This window comes from Lepidochelys kempii, chromosome 6, assembly GCF_965140265.1.
Source record: "Lepidochelys kempii isolate rLepKem1 chromosome 6, rLepKem1.hap2, whole genome shotgun sequence".
Taxonomy (NCBI): Eukaryota; Metazoa; Chordata; order Testudines; family Cheloniidae; genus Lepidochelys; species Lepidochelys kempii.
In genome coordinates, this window is record NC_133261.1 from 96,494,928 (window position 1) to 96,509,541 (window position 14,614).

At 44.0% G+C, this 14,614-nt stretch overlaps 1 protein-coding gene across 2 annotated transcripts in view; it reads right to left on the minus strand.

The window, feature by feature from the left end:
* The window catches only part of SEL1L (SEL1L adaptor subunit of SYVN1 ubiquitin ligase), a 56,742-nt gene that overhangs the window by 26,064 nt on the left and 16,064 nt on the right, over nucleotides 1-14,614 (minus strand). For both annotated transcript variants that reach the window (XM_073349350.1, XM_073349351.1), the window contains exons 4-6: nucleotides 12,510-12,677; nucleotides 11,199-11,304; nucleotides 2,534-2,696 (exon numbers count right to left, since the gene is read on the minus strand). In XM_073349350.1, the coding sequence (XP_073205451.1) occupies nucleotides 2,534-2,696; nucleotides 11,199-11,304; nucleotides 12,510-12,677 (437 nt within the window). The remainder of the gene's footprint in view (nucleotides 1-2,533; nucleotides 2,697-11,198; nucleotides 11,305-12,509; nucleotides 12,678-14,614) is intronic.

Genomic DNA, 14,614 nt, shown 5'->3' on the forward strand with positions numbered 1-14,614 from the left:
ACTGTGGAACTTTCTCCCCACCTTGGTTCAAAATAGCCCAGAGCTGATGGATTTTCAGATATGCTGCAAAACCTATTTGACATAAATCTGGCCGGGCAGCGTTTGAGTGTATATCCCGGGGGTAGGTGTGTTGCTTTAATTTACTGGCTGGCTGAGCTAATTCATTATTTGTATATGATCAGTTTTGCTGCTGGGTAGTAATCATTTGCGATTGTAAAATCAGTTATGACATCTAAAATTTTCTGAGGAAAAAACAAAAATAAAGTATTGCTCTAGCTCTGCCACCTGGTACAGCTGTGTGGGCCAGCAGAGGGAGAACACAGAAGATATATTTGTGTGTGACACTGTAAGAGCTAACTTCCACAGTTTGACATGTTAGGATAATCAAGAGACTTCACCTACAGCAAACAGTTAATATAATTCCACCAAAACCAGAAGCCACACCAGCTGATCAGTTATCAGTGATGGCTGCATACAGTATTTCAAAAGTAGCAAAGCTACAGGTGAATCATGAATCATGCATCAGTCTTGATCTGCACCTCACTGCCTGAAATTGTGGAGACAGGATCTCAGAGCGTTTGTCTATAGTACTGTTTTTAACTAGAGTTAATTGATAGCCAACAGGTTTATAAATACTAATCTACAGACATCTGTAACCACAATCAAATATGTAATTCCACTTAAAAACCTCTAGTGTAGATGTATGGTAGCGACGGTACTGCAGTATGAATACTAGATGAATAAGGGGCCTATGCACTAGCTCTCTCCCTCAAGAATTCCTTGTTGTGGACAGTCTTTAGTAACTGAAAAAAAAGATCTAAGTATTCCTGCTGATATTTCCAGTACTTAGCAGCCCTACACCATAAGAGTCACTGAAAAAGTTCCATTGCTTGTAATTTGCTCTCAAGATATTCAGAGCTGCTAAACACATTGATAACAAATTCAGTGAGCCTGACTGCTAGCTCTGAAAAACCTATTGTGTTTGTGCCAGGACTGGGGAGTAAGGGAAGGGGAACAGTACTAATTTAGACAACCGGTTCAAACAATAGTCGTACCCTTTAGACAAGTTACAAATAAACTTGCATGCTGCTAACAAGCCTTTGAATCGCCTGCATTCGTGTGATGGAGCATGCTGTGAAATCTGTTCTCTTAATATCGGTGTTCTAAGATTCCAGGAGGAGGGGTTGAATTAGGTTATGGAGTGGAGTGAGGGAGTTTACTTGAATGGGGCAGGAGATCTTTGAAGTAATACATTACTGGTCATATGTTTAGACTGTATAATGCCTTTAGACTAGCACACGCACTTTTAGAACAAAAAAAAATCCCACTTAATATGATTAGTATATGCACATGGTTATATTTATAGGAATAGCTGTGTTCCATTCCATTACCAGAAGTTTATATATTTTTATAAAAGACATTTTAACAAAAACTATTTTTCAGCCTCCTATTTAGAGCGGGTGCTTCAATGACATTAAGGTCTGTGTGAGGAAGAAGATGGACGCAACAAGAGAAATTAAGGGAGAGAAGTGTGTGTGTGTGGGGGGGGGGAAACCATCTCAGACTAAAGTCTAAAGTGTCAGGATGAGGCTTTCCTTCACAATCAGATATTGATACCTTGCATAAAGTGTATGTGTAAATATTTAATGAAAATTCTGTGTTGATACCTACAGCCTTTGAAACCAAAAGTCCACAATTCTAGAAAATTTAAAACATGTATGTTTGTGACTAAAAGGGCAATTATGTTTCATCCAACAGTTGTTAAATTCCCAGTGGAACCTACATAACCTTGAAAGAGCTTAAATATCAGCAGTTATCTTTATGTAAATCCCATAGCCAAAAACAAACAGCACTGGGCCATTGACTCAGAAGTTTAAAAGATATTTGGTTGGCTAGAGTCTTCAAATTGTATCTGCCTGTATTTTCCTGACCTACACCCAAGCTGGTAGTTAGTTAAAGCGATGAGCAGACCAGAACTCGCTACTTACACACAGATTTAAAAAAAAAAAGATTTACTTCTAAATGTCATTAAGTCAAAACATCAGTTCTAGATGTCAGATTTATTTATTTAAGAGCAAAAAAGATGCTAGGATTGCAGCCCAAGAGACTTAAGCCCTGTTTATCCACAGAACATTTATAGCCCAAGGAAAAGCAGAGCCAGCTTCCCCTATCAACGTTTCTCATCCCATTCTAGAGGTGAGAGGGGAGGTCAGTCTCCATGGCCCATCCAGCCCTTGCTGAAGCTGACAACATGAATGCTAAACAAAACTCCCTTTAGACCAGTGCCTCCCTACTGTAATCTGCCCATGTCCCCTCGTGAGCAGAGCCATGGCTGGGAGCCACGACTGGGGCCAGGAGCCGGCAGCTAAGGCTGGAAGTGGAGCCGCGACTGGATCGGGCTGAGCGGCGCTCCCTCTCTGACCCCCCTGGGGACTGGCCAAGGCCCTGCTGCATCCCCCCCAAACATTCTTCTGCACCCCCGTAGACAGGCATTTCCCACAGTTTGGGGACTACTGCTTTAGAGCATACATACCGTTTGCCCTTTAGGAGATCCCTCCTCATTCAGTTTCTCAAACAGCTCTTTAGCAGACTGGATGTTTTGCTTCAGGTAATCCCCAAACAATAGAGCATAAGACACTTTTTCCATTGCCTTGGTATGGTTCATGTCAGCTGCTTTCAGAAGATACTGATATGCTCTTAAAGAAGAATGTAATTATAGGTTTAGTTACCTTTAAACAAACAAAACAAGTTCTATCAGTAAAGCTAAAAGGTACAGAGGAAACTTCACTGCCTCACTCTGTCCTAATTATCATTCTATATCCATCACTACCTAATTTGCAGGCGTTTTCCTTTTTAAACACAGTGTGAGGGGTTGGATCACAGAAACCCCCTTGGGGCTGCCAACTGATGTGCCAAGACTACTTCTGCCCCTTCTTTCCCTGCCAGCTTGAGACTCCAGCACCTTGTTTTGTTGAGCCAGACATGCCAGTTTGCTCCAACACAGACCCAGGGTCTCGAGTCCCAAGCTGGCAGGGAAAGCGGGGGCAGAAGTAGTCTTGGCTCATCAGTTGGCAGCCCCAAGGGGATTTCTGTGATCCAAACCGTCACAGTGGCATAGTCGAGCAGGATCTGTGCACAGCTGATTGCTTTGAGATACTGGTAGTGTTTTTAAATGAGTTTTAAGTGTGGTGGCTGGAGAACAGACAGACAAAGTGGTTACTGGTTTGTTATTTTCTGTTTGCTTATTTTGGGTAAGGGAAGTAGGGACAGAAAAAGAAGCAAAATAAATAAAAGTGAGGATCAGAACAAGCTAGAACTGCACAGGTTGCAAATTGCCCAAAAAGGCTGAACACTGGACGCTGCGAACAGGGCCAGCTCTAGGTTTTTTGCCACCCCAAGCAAAAACATTTTTGGCTGCCCTCCACCCCAGCTCTGGGCTCCCCCCTTTCTCCCTGGCTGTCCCAGCCCTGGGCTCTCCCCCTAACCCCACCCGCACCCCCTAGCTCTGGGTTCTCCCCTTTAGCCCCCACCAGTGCCCTCCCCCCCCACCCGCACCCCCCTGCTGCCCCAGCCCTGGGCTCGCACCCCCACCCCCCCTGCCACCCGAGCCCTGGGTCACTGGTAACTCGCACCCAGGGTGGGTCATCAGCATTCCGCTCATGACAGTAGCAGGGCCGGAGGCTGCATCCACCCGACTCCTTCCCGGCCCCAGGACTCCCCCTGCGCTGCTGCTGGACCCCAGACCCAGGGCCAGATTTGGCCACCCACTGCGGCTCTTCCACCTGGACTTCAGCATCAGCTTGGGGGTCGGGACAGCATCTACCTGGTTGAGCGCCTGCAGGGCCAGCTCCCCCCTCGCTTCCAGCCGGTCCAATGCTGGAAAGGTCAGGGTAAGCAGTGGGTCTCCTGGGCCGCGCCTCAGCCCAGGGTCTCTCCAGCCGTGGCTCCCACCTCCAGGACTGGCTGGGAATTGGGAGGGCAGAGCCCGGGGGACCGCCCCAGCAGGGGGCTGAGGAGCCGGGGCAGGGCAGCCACAGAGGGAGCGGCTGGCAGGGAGCGGAGCCCCAGAGAGCGGGACACGGGCCCTGCATGGCAGGGCACCGGTCCCCTCTGTGGCCACACTGCTGCTGCTCCTGGCCGCTCAGCCGTAGCCCCTGGGCGGCTCTGGCTGCTTCGCCCGGCCCCGGCTGCGGCACTTGCAGGCAGCTCCATGCGCCCCATGGGGTGGGCCCCAGCCCAAGTGTCCTGCGCTCCACGTGTTGGAGCCCGCTGGATGGCTCAGCCGGCGGTGCGAACCACAGCGGCCCCAGGGCTCCCCCTACGCTGCTGCTGGACCCCAGGGCCAGATTTGGCCACCCACTGCGGCTCTTCCACCTGGACTTCAGCATCAGCTTGGGGGTCGGGACAGCATCTACCTGGTTGAGCACCTGTAGGGCCGGCTCACAAGCAAAAAAGGATAGCCCCAATGCTGCCCCTGCAAATGTGCCACCCCAAGCACCTGCTTGTTTTGCTGGTGCCTAGAGCCAGCCCTGGCTGCGAAAGTCCCTGTCTCTAAGAAGCCCCTGAGCTGAGTACATCCCAGTTTCAGTAAACTGCAGAAGGGGTGTGGCCCAGCACCAGAAAGCAGAAAAATGACTTCCAGTGAAGCAGCTACTAAACTAGAGCTGGCTAGACTGGAAGCAAAAGAGAAAGAAAAACAAACATAAGAGACCGATGGAATAAAGACAATTAGACATTAATGCAGAGGAGGCTGCCCACAAGAGAGCTGTGGAGGCCCAGAAGCATGAACTGGTTGTTATGGAGTTGGAGAGAAAACCCTCCAGCTGCTGGTTCCACTGCCCCAAAAATCCACAAATGAAAGCAACTATGTCCACAGTATGATGAATCCAGCGATATTGCCGAATATTTCATCACCTTTGAGAGACTGTGCACCCTCCATGAGATCCCTGAACATCAAAAGATGATCACATTGATAGCAAAATTGACTGGCAGAACTCTGGACATATCCAATACGATACCTATTGATGATGCTTCAAACTATGGTAAATTTAAGGAACTGGTTTTGAAATAGTTTCAAGTTACACCTGAAACCTACAGGGTTAAATTCAGGAGTCTTGAGAAGGGATCTGGATTAAGTAATGTGGCTTATCTAAATGAAATGAGAAATTTGGTAGATAAATGGGTGAGGGGGAAAGGCATTACAAGCTTGGAAGAAATGTGTGATTTGGTTACTCAGGAACAATTCCTGAATATGTGCAGTGACAATGTAAAACAGTATTTGTGGGACAAAAAAGTGACTGCAGTGGTTGAATTAGCTGGGTATGCGGACTCTTATGAGCAAGCAAGCTGCAATTAAACAAACCACTGGCAGAGGGGTACAAGGTTGGGGGAAAGTAGAATCACCATTTTACCCTGGGAAAAAGGAGGGTGGGGGCGTTCACCTCCCCATTCCCTGTTACTCATCCCAAATTTCCTGTACAAGCAGAGGGGTCCAAGAGGTGCAATCATTGTAAGTCCACTGAGCACCTGAGGAATAAGTGTCCCTTGCTGAGTGGAAACAGGCAGCTGGAAATGGCCCACCTTGATTATCACTACAAAAGGTTCCACCCCCCCCACCGTAATAGCTCACCTTAAGTGATCACTCTCTTGTTACAGTGTGTACGGTAACACCCATTGTTTCCTGTTCTCTATGTATATAAATCTCCCCACTGTATTTGCCACTGAATGCATCTGATGAAGTGAGCTGTAGCTCACGAAAGCTTATGCTCAAATAAATTTGTTAGTCTCTAAGGTGCCACAAGTCCTCCTTTTCTTTTTGTGGATACAGACTAACATGGCTGCTACTCTGAAACAACACATTCTGCACTGTTTCTACTAGGGAATGATTTCTTTGATGTGGCAGAATCTGTCCCAGGGTTGGTTAGCAGTGAGAAGGAATCTTATGCTTAGGAGGAGGTCACGTGGACTGCTGGGGGAATAGGAGGGTGTCTCTTAGATTCCTCCATAGCAGTAAAGAATGCAGCTCTGGGGGCAGGGATGGTTGTGGCCAGTTCCTGTAGCCCCGAGGCTCAAGGCAAGTTCCAGAGGGAGGGGCTGGAAGAAGACAGCTCCTGTCCCATAATCATCTCCCCGGAGAAGGGGAATGTACCACCTTGTGGCGGGGGGCCACCCCAGCTACTGACTGCCAGAAAGTTGCAGGTCAGCAGGGGGCAGGGCCTGCCCTGGGCTGCACAGAGACATGTGTCCTGAAGGTAGAATTTGGGTCCTGGTGACCACTGCGGTGGGAACAGACCCCAAGGACTCTGTAGCTGGAAGCAAGCCCAACCTGAGTGAAGGGGGGACGGGGGGGGGGGAATTTTGCTGGCCTGTGAAGGGTCTGTCATAGCTGGTAGCTGTGAGCCCACAGACGGACTAGGGTCACCTTCCCTTTTTAGAGACACAGGAGTGTCTGACCCAGATGGGAGCCCAGAGTGGGAAGCCCAGACAGAAGGTGAGGGGGGACTGGAGAATCCATCCACCTTTTGTAGGGAGGATCTCTCCCAGGAGGAGGGTGAAGAATCTGCATTTATAATGCCAGACCCCTGTCCTGTGGATCAGGGTTTAAGGGAAGACTGGGGGTTTGATCTCCCACAAGGGGACACCCACCCCTCCAGCTAGCCTTTTGGGAATTGAAAGTGGGGTGTCCAAAAGGGGTCTTACCAATCCAAGGCACCCCACTGAAAGATGTTGTACTTGCTACGCTTGTAAGAAATAAAACTGTCTCTTCAAGGCAGGAGGGAAAAAAAAAATCTCTGCATGGGTGAAACTTCACAAGGAAGTGGGGTCCAGCCCAGAGAAATTTGGGGGAGGGGGGGTGCCAAGGGCAGGCATGGGTGCTGTATACCCTTTCCTTGCCAAAGCCTCAAACACAGGGCTGAATTAAAAGCCTTCTCCAAGGAGGCAGAAGAATCTGCATCAGAGTGCCTACCAGGGGGCACAAAGAAATGGGAAAATGCATCAAACAAGCTAAATCATGTGAACAAAGCCTGTCCACCATAGATTTGCTGTTAATCTGGTGTCTTTTGCTAATTCATATATGGCTTAAAACAAAGGAGTTAATACTAGTGGTAAAGATGTGGGACAGACCTGATTTGTGGAAGAAACTGTTGTACATGCTAGGGATGGTGACAAGACAGTCCCACAAGCATGTTACTTTTCAGTCTATACCTGTAAACAGGCTGGAAGCTTGGCACAGCAGCAAAAGCATAATAGGCCCATGCTGTGTGTAGAAGGGGAAACCGAGGCACACCACCTCATGGCATTGGTGGCTAAATGCCAAGACACTTACACTTTAACAAATATTGCTGTCTGCATTCTGTTAGCAACACTACACCCCAACCTATTCTCAGGCATCTGGGGACCAGGAACTCCAAAACTTGCTAGAACACTTATGAATGACATCATATGGTTTAAAGGTACTGAAAGGGAGTGTGACCAAAGACAAACAAGGATTTTACATGTACTGCCTCCACCGTGGACAGTGTCCAAGTCTCTGGCAGTAAGTTCAGGAGGACGGTGTGCCGGTGCATCCCATAAGGCTTTATGGAACTATGCTTGTGAATGTATATATGACATAACTGGAATATGTTTTATGCTACATATGCCATGTAACATATCTCTGTAAAGGTTATGATCTACTGAATATATTCATCCTGTTTGTATGCATGTGTCATGGTTGTATTCAAAGTTATGAATATTGGCTATATACTTTTTGATTTTAAATAATCTTAGTAAGGCATTTGGTCAGCTTCTTTAGAAAGGAATTTGCAAGTTAAGTGCTCAATCAAGAAGCACTTAACGCACAATGGATCTTGGAAGGCTCCAATCCACATAAGAAGTCTACATGAGGACATTCAAGGTAGCATATGAACCATGGCTGCTACCTGTAAGTTCTGAGTCATGCATGGACATGTGACTTGCTCATGTGACTCCAAAACTCCATTTTGTAGCTGGATTCTACACAGGGGGAGGGAGGGGTGTCCACCCACAAGAGAAAGACTATTTAAAACCCCTGGGAGACCACTCCATTTTGTCTTCAGATGGCTAAAGAGAGCCTCTCCACTCCCAAGGATACCTGAAAGAAACTGGAACAAAGGACAGTAACTACAGGGGGTGTGAGTGATTGCTGGATCCAGATTAGAAAGAGAATAGTCTGTAAAAGGAATCTTACTGGAATTCCTCTAAGGGTGATGTTTTTATCTGTATTCAGTTTTCTTAGACATAAGACTTGCATGTTCTATGTTATTTTGCTTGGTAATTCACTTTGTTCTGTCTGCTATTACTTGAAAACACTTAAATCCTACTTTCTGTATTTAATAACATCACTTTTTACTTATTAATTAACCCAGAGTATGTATTAATACCGGGGGGGGGGGGAGAACAGCTGTGCATATCTCTCTATCAGTGTTACAGAGGGCGAACAATTTATGAGTTTACCCTGTATAAGTTTTTTACAGGGTAAAATGGATTTATTTGGGGTTTGGTCCCCATTGGGAGTTGGGCATCTGAGTGTTAGAGACAGGAACACTTCTTAAGTTGCTTTCAGTTAAATCTGCAGCTTTGGGGCATGTGGTTCAGACCCTGGGTCCGGGTTGAAACAGACTGGCGTGTCTGGCTCCACAAGACAGGGTGCTGGAGTCCCAAGCTGGCAGGGAAAGCAGGGTCAGAAGTAGTCTTGGCACCCCTAAGAGGTTTCTGTGATCCAACCTGTCACTCACAGTAGAATATTCAAAACCTCACATGATTAAACCACCACAAATTAAGAGAATATCCATGGGTTCACAGTCCTCCACATACATTGTTAGCATATAATGTAATATTATTCATGAGCCTTTTTAACAGTTCCCAGAGTCAGACACTACACTACAGAGGATTTTCTTCTGTTGTTGTTGTTGTTCTGGTAATGGAAGACACCAGACACAGGATCTAGTGACAAAGTGAACTTACCATCACCAGTGCTTTATAGTGGTTTCATAGGTCACATGAAAAAAACGGAGGGCATCAACTTGACTATCTTGATTCACTTCAATATTAAATCAATTTAAAAAACTAAAAGCACCAATGGATTCCATACAAATACTGGGCTAAAATGATTATGTAGTTGTTACTGTTGTTGTAATGAAGTAGCCAGATTAACCATGAGAAGTTTTTGGGAAAAGGCCTTTTTGCTAAATTAGTTTTGTTGATTTTGCAAGATCCATGGTTGAAATACACACAAAAGGTCTCTTCACTGTGATCCCCAAAAAGTACTATTTAAACAGATTAATGTATAAAAAAAATTGTTTTGTATACTTTAATCTGTGTAAGATATTAAACTACCTTGAATGGTTTAAAGGAAATTGTCTCACTTCTTCCTTTTTCCCTATTTGTTTGCTTTCCAATTTCCCTCCTATTCTCTGCACTTCTTCCTTTCTCCCCTGTAAATAAGTCTTTATGCTTCATGCTCCATGTTGGTTTCTTTCGCACCACTCTCTTGTAGTCTTATGTTTAATATCCTTAGAAAGAGGAGTACAGCGACTTGAAACTGAAAGACCACCGCTACTAATTCCTATAATATTTAAAGCACACAAGGAAGGATGATCTTGCAGCTAAGGTACTGGAATGGAACCAGATTTTCAGAGTCCAATTCCTGGCTTTCTCAAAGATGTCCTGCCTGACCTTGGATAAATCACTTAGCCTCTTGTGCCTCAGTTCCCGTGTGTAATGTGGAATAATGCTGCCTTTCGCATACTCTGTCTTGCCCACACTAAACTTTTGGAGGTCTTTGTATCTTACGATGTCTATGTAGAGTGCTTTAGAACAAGAGGTCCTGATCTCAAATGTGGCCTCTAGATGCTACTGTAATACACATGATTTATAGTATTTACAGTAAGTCGGAACTACCTGACGTTGCTGCTGAAGGAGAAATTGTCATGAGCAGATCTGAAGTGGTAGCTGGATTTACTAGATGGATGGAGCAAAAAGAAACCAGACTGAGCAGAATGAGAGTTTCATCTCACCCTTGTTCTTCCTTGGTTTCCTCTTTTGCATGTATCCATTTACGTTATACAAAATTAAATTGTAGTAACTGAGTTAATTAGCTAGAACAGAGAATAGAATCAATACTCAGCAGTTATATATAGTGCTTTCATGGTAATCAAGCAACCGTAGAGAAGGTCATACTGAATCTTTTTAATCTAATCTTTGAAGAAGTCAGTGAGATCCTGAGTTGAAAGGAAAAAGATCCGAGGAGAGTCAAAGGTGCCAAACAGGCACTGGATATGTCAAATGTCAGTGAATCTAGATATGGCGTTTTTAGAGTTCATACAGGGCAGCTGTTACATCCTGCAGAGGTGGTTTTAAGATATTCCTCTCTGCTGCTGAAGTAGGTACCACATGTTATAACAAAAACAATTTCTACAATTCATGCTCTCAGCATAGGTTAGGTATAGAGAGGGCCAGGAATTTTTTGACAAAGTCTTTTTTTGATTTTTAACTGAGAAAATGCTGATTTAGCAAAAACTTTTCATGTAAACATATTAGCTTCAATGAAACCAGAGACAAGTGGTTAAGGACTCACCAGGCAAAGCATGGACTTGGACCTGGGTCTCCCACATCTCATGTGAGCACCCTAACCACTGGGCTATTGGCTACTCAGGTTGTTGGGGGGTGAGTCTCGCTTTTTGTTGAAGATTTCAAAAGGTTTTAGGTTTGTCCTGCTTTAGGATGGAATTTTTTTTTTTTTTTTTTTTAAATCTTGGAAATTGTGTATGTGGGGAAAAAAAAAAAAAAATTCCTCCTGCCTAGCTCTTGTTACATGGCTGGAGAAAAACAATGGTTGTTGTGCTGAAGTAGAGAATTGCACTGCTTAGCAGTACAATGAACATTGTTAGAATTATCTGCACACATGCCATGCTGGAAAAAGTCTGGCTACTTTTTGTGGATCTACTCAAAGAAAGCTGTCATGAGTTTCTGTTCCTGTGAATGTTCTCCAGTTACCATTTATTCTCAATGCCACATGACTGACTTATATGAAATTCAATCTATATAACTTCTAGTATCACTCAAGTCTAAAACCCAGTGTCTCATTAAGCTTTGTCCTGGTTACAAGACATCATACTAAACCAAGTCATCCATTTTTCCCAAGAAAGATCTATGTTAATGTTCAAGCAGGGACTTACTCTTTTTTCTGTGCCTTTTTACTGCTCTCATTAAGGATTTTCATCCCAGTCTGGTAAACATCCTCTGCTTCCTGCATCTGTCTTCTCTTATTAGACTGCTCTTCAGCTAAAAAAGATAAGTGATTTAAATCAAATGCAAGAGGCTGGTCTCTTAAATCTCTGTTTTTGCCAGTATTCATGGCAGATTCTTCCTTGGCCACATGATTAGGGCGCTACCAAATTCACAGCCATGAAAAACGTGTCACGGACTGTAAAATCTGGTGTCCTCCCATGAAATCTGGTCTTCTGTGTGCTTTTATTCTCTACTATACAGATTTCACAGGGGAGACCAGCATTTCTCAAATTGGAGGTCCTGACCCAAAAGGGAGTTTCAGGGGGGTTGCAAGGTTATTTTAAGGGGGTCGTGGTACTTCCATCCTTACTTCTGCGCTGCCTTCAGAGCTGGGTGGCCGAAGAGTGGCAGCTGTTGGCTGGGCGCCCAGCTCTGAAGGCAGCACCCCATCAGCCGCAGCACAAAAGTAAGCATGGCAATACCATACCATGCCCTCCTTACTTCTGTGCTGCTGCTGGCGGCAGCTCGGACTTTAGAGCTAGGCTCCCAGCCAGCAACTGCCGCTCTCCAGCTGCCCAGCTCTGAAGGCAGTGCGGTCACCAGCAGCAGCGCAGAAGTAAGGGTAACAGTACTGCAACCCCCACTACAATAACCTCCGCAATTCATTATTTGGGTCAGGACCCCTACAAATTACAACATCATGAAATTTCAGATTTAAATCGGTGAAATCATGAAATTTACAATTTTTTGAATCCTCTGACCGTAAAATTGACCAAAATGGACCGTGAATTTGGTAGGACCCTACACATGATCTTGTTATTGCAAGACAAGATACAGAGGTTGTGCTGGCAATGAGGGAGAAAGTTGTCTCAATGGGCTGTTGGGTTTTTATAGCCACCCTTTTTTGTGCATTTGCCTAGTCTTTCATTTATTTTGCTATCACCAGGCTGCTCAAATCATCCTTCTGGAAGGTGGGGGATAAAGGAGAGAAAATATCCTCAAACACACATATTTTGTCTTCCTTTCTGCAAGAGAAATTTTATGCATTAAGGTCACTTTCAGTTTCCATGAGCCCAGGAAGTGGGAGTACCACATGATAATGTAGGAATAGGCATCTATGTCACTAGGATGGCTCTCCCTTTCCCATTACTTCTACTGTGGAAACCTTATGTTTATGGGGACAATTGCCCACAAGGGATAAGGAGACCATTAAGCTCAGTAAATATTCTTTGATGAAAGAAATGTATCTAGCTACTCACTTTCACAGAAGCCCCACTTTTGATCTCTCTTGTAATCATAGGTTGTTGCACACCAAAGCCTGCCATCTTCCCTCCCATCAGCAGTACATTCTACATACTCCTTCTCCAGGAACAGGAAGGGGAAGTGGCAGGGCTCACTGTCTGCAGTGCCTCCGATGGCTGTCAAAACTGAAAAAAAAAACAAAAAACAAAAACCCAGGAATGAGATCTGTCTCTCTCACAATGTAGCAAACAAACTGTTCACCACCACAGGGGACTGTTCTTTGTATGCCAGGTTTCTGAGTTTTACTAACACAAACTCATTAAGCTGCAGTTTCATTATTCATGCAACACTATAAAAAGGGAAATAAAGACAGGACATTTTAATGTTATCTGTACTATATTATTAGCCATTTTAGATTATTCGAAGTCTTAAGATATCAAAGCTAGAATTTAATTTAGCTTCCAGTGCCCATATTCTACTTGCTCCTGTATTGCTCTTCACTCAGCTAGGGCAATGAAAAAGAATTATTAGACTGTCATTTGGTTGTAGGAAGTTTGACTTGTCGGTTCTCATGTATTAACTTGTGCAATACTGCAGTTTGAGTCTCTTAACATCATAGAGAAATATCTAGATCTAAATCTCACTGAATTTTTATGGATTTTTTTAAAAGTGGAGGAAATTTCTACTAGTTTTCATGAAAGCTTCTCATTTTATAAGCACTGCCAACTCTCACAATTTAATCATGAGTCTCACAATTTGGTATTTTCATTAAAGCCCTGGCTCCTGGAGTCACGTGAATAAAAGATACTCTCAACTTTAAACAAAAATGTAGGTTTCTAGTCCTCAGGGTTAGAAAGAAAAGTTTGAAAACATGACTCCCTGAAGGCTCAGAAACTAGAAAGCCATAAAACACTTTACATTTTGGTTTTTTTTAAGTAAGCCAAACTTATGATTTTTGAATGCTGGGTGGTATCAATAATATTTTAAAGATACATTATTATATAGGTTTTGTTTAAGTCTCCTCTATAAAAAAGAAGAGCTGTTTACATACAAGCCGCCTTCTAGAATTACTAGGAACACTGCTATGTTGGACAATTCCAAAGATTTCATTTTTGGGAAGACAATGACGTGTGAGCAAGTTAGTTGCTTGACCAACGGTACACACTAACTAGTGGCAGAATGATTTTTCTTCAGAATATGCACACAGTTATTGGCCAGCCCCAGCAACTATGGCACAGGGGCTTAGCACAACAGTCACGAATAACTGCCAATCCTGGAGTAGTCTGCAGAATTAAACTGACTACATGTATATTCTATTGTCACCTGCTCAAGTACTGAACTAAAAGATGTCCACAATCAGTGACCAATCAACTCAGCACCTTGGCATCAGCCCTGTTGAGAACTTGGATTTTGTCTGTATTGCAGTTATTGTTTTGGAAGGCCTGACAATTTTTTCCATGTCAAGGGGAAGTTTTAAAAGTTACTTTTTTGGTGTTTCCTCCTTTTAACCATGTTAATCAAAAAGCTATGGAAGAATATCCATTCACTTTTTATAAGAATCCTAAATTTACTTAGCATTATCCCCCTAAGCTGGTTTCACATAACACTATGCTAAAGTCTATGAAGTTAGAAAGGTCTTTAAGTACTGGTGACATGGCATAGTAATGAAGGGGAAAAAAATTAAGTCAGCTTAGGTTGCACCTGCTTGGTCAATGTAGTGTAAAACTGAAACTATGATAAAGAACCTCTCTCTCTCGAAGTTGCATAAATAGACAAAAGATGGTTTCATATGAACCAATAGCAATGAACATTTCCCCCTCTTCCACTCACTAGTTCACCTTCTTGGCACTCAACAGCTTTTTTCAGGCCAAGACTAAAGTTCAATGAATTTAGAATTTACCATGCCAGAGCAAACTACTGGATTCATCAAGTCTGGTTCCTGGCCTCCAGCAGTGGAAAATACTGGATGTTTTAGAGGAAGGAAAATAAATACATAAAATGCACCAAGCAAACCATGCAGCACTTTAGATGGTGGCATTAGTTTACAACTGCCTCTCACACCTTATTGCATAGCTATGATATTAGTAGTCAAACATTCAGCTAGCCATATCCTATTTCCTTA